This window comes from Drosophila erecta, unplaced genomic scaffold, assembly GCF_003286155.1.
Source record: "Drosophila erecta strain 14021-0224.00,06,07 unplaced genomic scaffold, DereRS2 tig00000055-arrow-pilon, whole genome shotgun sequence".
Classification (NCBI taxonomy): domain Eukaryota; kingdom Metazoa; phylum Arthropoda; class Insecta; order Diptera; family Drosophilidae; genus Drosophila; species Drosophila erecta.
Window position 1 is genome coordinate 5,421,626 of NW_020825200.1, and position 8,279 is coordinate 5,429,904.

General features: G+C 46.7%; 1 protein-coding gene across 3 annotated transcripts in view; it reads left to right on the forward strand.

Annotated features, from left to right (window-relative positions):
- Nucleotides 1-8,279, forward strand: part of LOC6541299 (nesprin-1) — a 105,338-nt gene that overhangs the window by 58,456 nt on the left and 38,603 nt on the right. The window contains exon 18 of one of the 3 annotated variants that reach the window (XM_026978388.1): nt 121-8,167. The exons of the other annotated variants lie outside the window; for them this stretch is intronic. Coding sequence (XP_026834189.1) covers nt 121-8,167 — 8,047 coding nt within the window. The remainder of the gene's footprint in view (nt 1-120; nt 8,168-8,279) is intronic. 3 annotated transcript variants of the gene reach the window in all.

The following is an 8,279-nucleotide window of genomic DNA, read 5'->3' on the forward strand; positions in this document are numbered from 1 at the left end:
TGAGTCCCCCACTTTCAAACCCCTGCAATCATATCAAAGCTAACGTTTTTGGCAAATCTTCCCCCCATCTCTCCCACTTTCTCTCACTCTGATATGTGAACCGTGATGATGAACAATTAGGCAATGCGAGAATCAATCGATGGCATGCAGCAAGTCTACGATGCGACCGCTCGAAAGTCCTATGCGCTGGATCCCCATTCAGTGGTGACCACTTCATCGACTGTCTCGTTGCTTATGAAGCCAACGGCGGCAGTGGGTCTAACCTATGCTGAAGTGCTGTCGGGACAAGCGAGTCCGGTAAGCAGCGGTAATGAATCGGTAACCAATTCCCGACAAGAACGAGACTCCTCCACGACGACAACGACTACGACGACTCGGCAACAAAAATCGAACGATACTCAGAACCAGACCACCATTACAACCATTAAGACTACCACAACCACGACAACGACTTCGAGAAGTACGCACGGGGATGACGATCAGAGCCAGGAGGGATTCGAGTTCAATGGCGGTGGCAGCACCATGCCCACATATATCTATGAGCACCACCAACAGATCACACCACCCAGCGAGAATACATCAAACACGGTTCCTAACACAGCTATGACAACGACAACGACAACCAACCCCAACACCCAGTTCATCGAAAGCGAGCAGAGACACCAACAGCACCACCCGAAAGCCGGTAAGAAGCTTCAGCCACCGCGTCCAGAACGCCGTGGTCGATCTCCCAGACGCCGACCTCAACAACCACAGCCCTCGATCGAGATTCAATTGGAGCCACAGCAACCACAAGAACAGGAGCAACTCTTCTTGCCAGCTGATGACCGGACACGTTCCCGCAGTCCCATGTGGGTACCAGGATCGACTTCCTACGCGGAGGTTCTTCGGGGACTGGAGCTGGAGCGGATCAGGGCCGAACAGCAGGCCGCTCAGGCAGTTCAGGAACGTTCCGACCTGACCATTCAGGATGTTGTGGATGCCAGCGCAGAAGTTTCAGGCAGCATATTTATACCCCAACCTGATCCAGAGCCCGTCAAGGAAACGCAGCAACAGCAACAGCAACCACAATTGGAACAGTACATCACCGAACCGAGCACAATACTCGACTATTCTACTCCTCAGCAACAGGAGCAAGAAGCCCCCAGCAATTATGAAGTACCAATGACTGCCGAACAGATTGCAGCCACCTACTTGCAGCCCGATCCGCAGTTGTATCAGACAATGTACGAAAACGTGGCCGACAGCGGTCAGTGGGGTTATGTCACGGGATCTGCGACGGATCCACAGCAGCAGCAGGCCCCACAGAACTACTACGAGCAGATAATGCAGATGCAGTATCCCATACAGTATCAACAGGTAGCAGTTCCACCAGCCACTACGCAATATCAGCTTTTAGCAGGTTACTATCAGCCGGTGCCCCAGACAGAGACCTATTCCACGGTTTATCCGGCAGAGCCAAACCAAATCTACTACACACAGCAAACGGCGGAGTACTCGCCGGAATATTCACAGCAGCAGCAAACGGAACCCATGCCTGAGTACCCGCAGGAAACAGTGGATCAGACATATCTGCTTGATCCATATCGCGTGGAGAACACTCTTCCCTCGACGACCGGCAACAGCGTGCTGGATCGCGTTGTTACCACATTGGCTTCCATCGTCCAACAAAGTGCAGAACCCCTGACCACCAGCACCCAGCAAATCCAACCTCTTGCCACTGTGGTCCAGGAGGAGCCGTACTATATTGAAGAGCATGTTCAAATGCTGCGACCTGTAGAGCCACAGGAACTTGAGCTAGACGAACCGCGACCTGATATCACATTTGGTCAGTTCGATGTTGATGCTATTGAAACCATACCATTGGATGAACCACAAGCACCACAGACCCAAGTCGAGACTCAGTCGCAAGTCCGCACTCAACAAACTATTACCACCACCACCTATGTAACAGAGACCTCAACTGTCTTCGAACAGACACAGCCAACTGAGATAATGCAGCAGGTTTGGGAAGTCGTCGGGGTAGAAGATGCCCCACAGGCCCCCATAGAAATGCCCACCACTGTCGTGGTGCATCCCCAGGCCCAGAGGCGAAGCAACCAACAGATCCGGCCCCAGGACATTAGTACAGGCAGCACTTACGCCGAAGTCCTTTTCGGTCTCCACCACAATGAACATCCAGTTTTCCAGCCATCCAGTCAGCAACCGACCCCAGTGCGCCTCACGTCCTCGCCGCCTTTGCAGCGCAAGACGGATCAGGCTGGTACTATCAGTACCACTACTTTTAGCAATAAGACTACCCAACCAGCCCGACATGTCGAGAAATCGTCGACATGGGAACACAATGTGGACTCACGATCCTCGCGTTCTAAGAGAGTGAGGCACGAAACTCAACCGGAACCACTACCCATTAAACAGAGCACCAGGAAAGATGGTCGGACGGGTAAAAAACCACTGTCTCCGGATACAAATGGTGTTGCCTCGGTGGAAACCAAACTTGTTGTTGATGCTCCAGCACCCAATCCTGTAGTTGAAGAGACTTCTAAGCCTGAGCCAAAGGCAAGAAAATCGAAGAAGCCAAAGAAGTCCACTGATAATGTGGTCAACGCAAATGTTGAGCCAGGCGTCGCTATTTCAGTGCCATCTAAGAAAGATACGCAATCGGCCCTTCCCCCTGTAGAGAAAAAGGAAACTGTGCTTGAAAAAACTGTGATAAAGAAAATCGTTGAGCCATCTGTTGAGCCCGTAGAACCAGTTCCGGTTCCCTCGAAGAGAGAAAAGAAACAAAAGCCAGTCAAGGAAAAAGAAACTGCTCAGTCAGATGTACCTGTTGTGGAAGTGGCACCAGTCGCTCCGACCAGAAAGGAGAAGAAACAAGTCAAGACAGCCGTTAAGGAGGTTGAAACCACCATAACGAAAGAACCTTCTATTGAAAAGGAGACTGTCAAGCCAGCTGATGTTCCAAAGACGCAAGTAAAGCAAACGACAACTGTGGTCCAGTCGGTAGTTGAAAAGGAGGTTCTTCAACCAGCCGCTACCGAGGATGTAGAGTTGGCAAAGCCTCATATCCAGGCACTGCCTTCGAAGAAGGACAAGAAAAAGACCAAGGCAGTTGTTGAGCCAGAAGTGATTAGGAAGCCAACTGAGGAGGTGGTTATCGAAAAGGAGTTGGTAACGCCAGTTGTGATTGAAACAACCGATGTTTCTCAAGTGAAGGAACAAGGTACTGCAACTTCTTCGAAAAGGGAAAAGAAGCAGTCCAAAACAGTTGTTGAGACCTCGGTCATTGTTACAGAAAATGTGGAACCGGCTGTTCAGTTTGAGGTCACTCCTGCTCTGCCCACGAAAAAGGACAAAAAACGTTCTAAGAAGGAACCTAAGGAAGATATTACAATTGCTTTGGCTTCGGTGGAGAGTACTGAACATATTACGGAGCCTATAGTTTCTATTCAGGAAACAGTTGAAACGTTATCAGAAACAATTCCTGAAACAACAGAAGAAGAAAAGGTGACTGTTCAATATGAAAATGGTTTTTCAGATTTAGCACTTACGACTACCGACACTGTTACGAAATCAACCACGGATACGACATCTTCAATAGAGGAGGCACCTTCCAATATAACTGAGACCATTATCGAAGGCGAGCCCACGGTTACCACATCGACTAATACCATCTCAACGGAAAGTGGAACTACAACCATCACAACGCGAACAATAACTAAGCATATTACCAAGCGCATAGTGAAGCGCATTGTAGATGGTAAGGAGGAGATTGTTGAGGAAGACGTCATTGATGATTTGCCTGAAGAGAACATCTGCGTTGAGCAGTACAACCTACCAACAATCGAGACCACCACCAATGAGGAGCCCATCGAAGTGACAGGATTCGCTGCAACCCAGGATACAATCGTGCAGCAGGGATCGATAACTAAGACCGTCATCACCAAGACAAAGCGCATCTTGAAGCGCATCACCGAAGACGGAGAGGAAATAGTTGAGCAGGTCTTTGAGGATGAACCGGAAGTGGAGCGCGACGTTACACTACTGCCTACCACAGTGGTACATTCGTTGGATGTCATAAAGGATGCTGCCCATAATGTGGTTGAGGAAGTCATCAAACAGGCTGAGGAAATAACGCAGCCTGAGTCGCAGGAATTGATCGTGGAAAAGCCTGCTAAGGTGGAAAGCCGTACTGAACCTGAAGTTTCCAAAGAAGTTGTGGTTGAGCAGGAGCAAAATAAGCCACAAAAGCCTTCGAGAAAGGATAAGAAGAAGCAAAAGTTATTGGAGAACAAACCAGAAACTGTTATCGCCCCGAAGGTTGTCGAAATTGTCGAGCCACAACAAGAAATCGCAGAGCCCCAACAAGAAATCACAGAGCCCCTGAACATAACAAGTGCAATTACAACGGATAATAATCAAACTCTTTCGTCGGAGCAAACCACTGTCAGCGATGATAGTGGCCTCATTAAGACTACAGTTATTCGTACAACCAAAATCGTGAAGAAAATCTCAAATCAGCAGGAAAGTCAGGAGATGACCTCTTCAACGTACTCAGATGCACCCTCGTCTTTGGGATCTTACGATTTGGCGGAAGAAGCATTAGAACCGGCCAAGATTGAAAAATCCGAGTCGAATAGCCGCGAAGTTAGCGATGAGGGCGTGGTAAAAACAACTAAAACCAAAACAACCAAAACAATCATATCTCCCAAGGTAGATGAATGCAAAGAGGAACCATCACTGGAAGTGACATCCACCGTTTCGCCTCCAGTTGATATTCAGTCTGAGGAGGGTGGTGTAATTAAAACTACAATTGTGCGTACCACCAAAATTGTCAAAAAGATTTCCCATGAGAGTGAAAATGTCAGCGAGACAAGCAGTGAACCCGAAGTATCTCTACCAATTGTGGAAGATGCACCTGTCGTTGCTGAATCGGTTACCACCGAGTCAAACAGCGAGGGTATAACCAAGACCACGACAATGCGAACTACAAAGGCTGTGGCCAAGACTGTCACCGAAAATGAACGAGAAATCCTTAACCTACCGGAGGTTCCTGCTGGTCCTGTTGAACCAGAAAACAACACTGTTTTGGGTGTAATTGAAACCGTCGAACTGCCAGCAGTTCCGGAGGCCCCAATTGGAGTTGAGGACAAGCTCCTAATTACTGCAACATCTAGTAAAATTCCCCAGGCTAGTCAAGAAAAGTCCACAATTATTGACTTTATCAGCGCAGAACAGAACGCGACTGATAATTATACAATGCCAGTAAAAACCGTCACGGAGGTGCCAGCTATCGAGGAACTTGAGATCAGTTATCCAATTGAAGAAACTACAACACCTGAGCCAGAATCTTCTGGGGTTGGTGATGTTGTCAAGACAACAATTGTTCGAACAACAAAAATTGTTAAAAAGGTTACCCAAAACACGGAACAAACGGTTGGTGTGATTGTCGATGCTCCGGAGTCGGAGACTGAAAAAACGGAAGCGGAGGAGCCTGCTGAGGAGGCTAGTGGTGGTGTGACTAAGACAACAACTGTGCGTACTACGAAGATCGTGAAAAAGCTGAATGAAGATGGAGAAACAACCACGGAGGAGACCAACACTGCCACTGACCCAGTGACAGTCCGCGAACCCTCGCCAGCTTTTTCGGAAGTGCCGAGCGATACTTCCACCACATCCAGCCAAATCGATGGTGCAATTATCAAAACTACGACGATTCGAACGATGCGCATTACAAAGAGGATTTCCAATGACGGACGTATTCATCTTACGGAAAGCGAGACACCAAGCGATGTGATCGTGACTTCAAGCATTGAGATGCCCGATCAAAGACCAATTAGTCCACTTGTTCCCTCGAGGTCAACCTCCCCTGCTGTGACGCCTAGTTCCGAACTAAAGCTAGATAATTTGGGTGCAAGTATTCAGTTAGGATTGAAGGACAGTCCCACTGGTGTCAAGGTTATTGGCATCGAAACAAGCACAGGGGACTTGCCTAAGCTGGCTGAACAGCAATTTGCTACAAACAAGACTAATGGGGCTTTGAACGAGACGGATAGTATTACCACTACTACGACGACTACCAAGAACACGATACTAACGACTACGCAACGACGAAGCTTCGAAACCGAAGATGGCACAAATGTTCTTTTCGTGGGAGAAGGCATTGACGGTGCTTATCCACCGGGCACAGTTCAAAAAATTTCCCTTATTACCCATGAAGAGAAGCTGAAGACACCTATTGTGAAAATGCATCTTGATTTTCCGGAGGTTAGTCTTCGGGTGACCGAGACTGTGACTGAAAATGTGGAATCCCTGCAAAGAGCAGCCGAAAGTAATGAGAATTCCGTGATTGAAGTAGTTGAATTGTCCAAATCTGAAGTTCCAGAACCAATAGAATTAAAGCCAGATCCAGTTCATTCCACCAATTTAGACGAACCAAAAGCGACCCAAACAGTTTTACCCGAAAGTAATCCTGCAGAATTGAGCCCTGAAGAGCAGAAGCTCTTCGAGGACATTCAGAAGAAATTGTCTAAGAAAGATAAAAAGAAGCGTCCCGCCATTCCTGAAGAATTTATTAAACAAGAAACGGTTCAGGTCATTCTAGAAGAAAGCAAAGGTAATGAAGCTCCTAGTGTTGTCTCAGTAGTTGAAAATCTTACTGATGTCGTTGAACCCTCAGTTAAGCAGGACCCTATTGCCCCGATTGTAGAAGTAAAAATAGTTTCCCAAGATCCTCTTGTTTCAACCATTGATGACGTCGATGTAGATACAAAGCCGATCCCTGTTCCAGAGTCAGAGAAATTGCTCCTTAATATTTCTGAAGACTCGTCCCTAATCTCAACCATTAAGTTAATCGAGCAGAACAATTCAGATATTCTTTACCGAGAGTCTATAGTAGAAGTTGTCCCTGTTTCCACCCAAGAAGAAGTGCCAGTAGAAAATCCATGTGAAACTCAGTCAAGTACTCCTACTAATATCGCTAATGAAATTGTACCTGATAAACCAAGCGCATTAATTGCTGAAGCATTTGTGGCTAACACGGTAAGCACTTTAAGTATAATCACTAATATTGAGAAACTTTCACCTTTAAACAAAATATTTGAAATTCCCAAATTTGACATCTCCAAACTTACTATTGCTGAGGGTAATTATCACATAATAAATTCTAAGTCTAAAGCAATTGAGCAGGTAAATCCTATCGAACCTGATCCTGTATCGCCACCAAAGTCGGTAAGCTTTGTCATTGACAACGTAACAAACATAGAGTCTGCCGTCACCGACGTGGGTTCAACAACTACAAAGACTTTCAATGTAGACCAACAAACAGAAAATGTTCCAGCTATATACCACTTCGAGATTCCCAAATTCGACATACTGTCCATTAGTAAGGCGGAAGCCAGACAGAAAACCCTTCAAGCTTACGAGCTTCAGGAAGCCTCCAGAACTGAACCAGATATCACAGAAATTTATGAAAATGTCCAGAAAATTGAAGAATCACCAGTTCAGGATAACTGCGACACCATTACAGAGACTGCAACAAAAACAGAAAATGCAAAGTACCTCGGCGAAACTTATATTCCTGAGGATGCCCAAACTGAACAAATCGAAGAATTCGTCGAGCCAAAGCCAATAATTGAAGCTCCAATTGTAGACCAGACGACGACCATTACAACTGAAACCACCACAACAATAACGACCGAATCTGTAAGCGAAACATCTTCTAATCCAGTAGTAGAATCGGTGAAGATTCCAGAAGAACCCAAAAAACCAGCATATGCAGGTCTTCCCGTCGATGACTCTTCTAGCTCGTGGATGGATGTCTTGGAAGAACCTATTAACTTCTCTGATGATGAAGAGGAACCAGTTCCTAAGCCAGAGAGGCAAGTGACGCTCGTCGAAGAAGCAGTCGAGGTCAAGCCAATTGTTGAAGATTCGGTTGTGGACGAATCAAAGACCATTACAACAGTTACCACCACAACAACAACTACTGAAACCATTGGCGAACTTGCTATTCCCGAGGAACCCAAGCAAGTAGTAGAACCGGTGAAGATACCTGAAGAACCCAAAAAACCAGCGTATGCCGGTCTTCCCGTCGATGACTCTTCTAGCTCGTGGATGGATGTCTTGGATGAACCCATGAACTTCTCTGACGATGAAGAAGAACCAGTTCCTGAGCCACAAAAGGATGAAATTCTTGCCGAAGAACTAGTCGAGGATAAGCCAATTGTTGAAGATTCGGTTGTGAACGAGTCCAAGACCATTACAACAGTGACCACCAC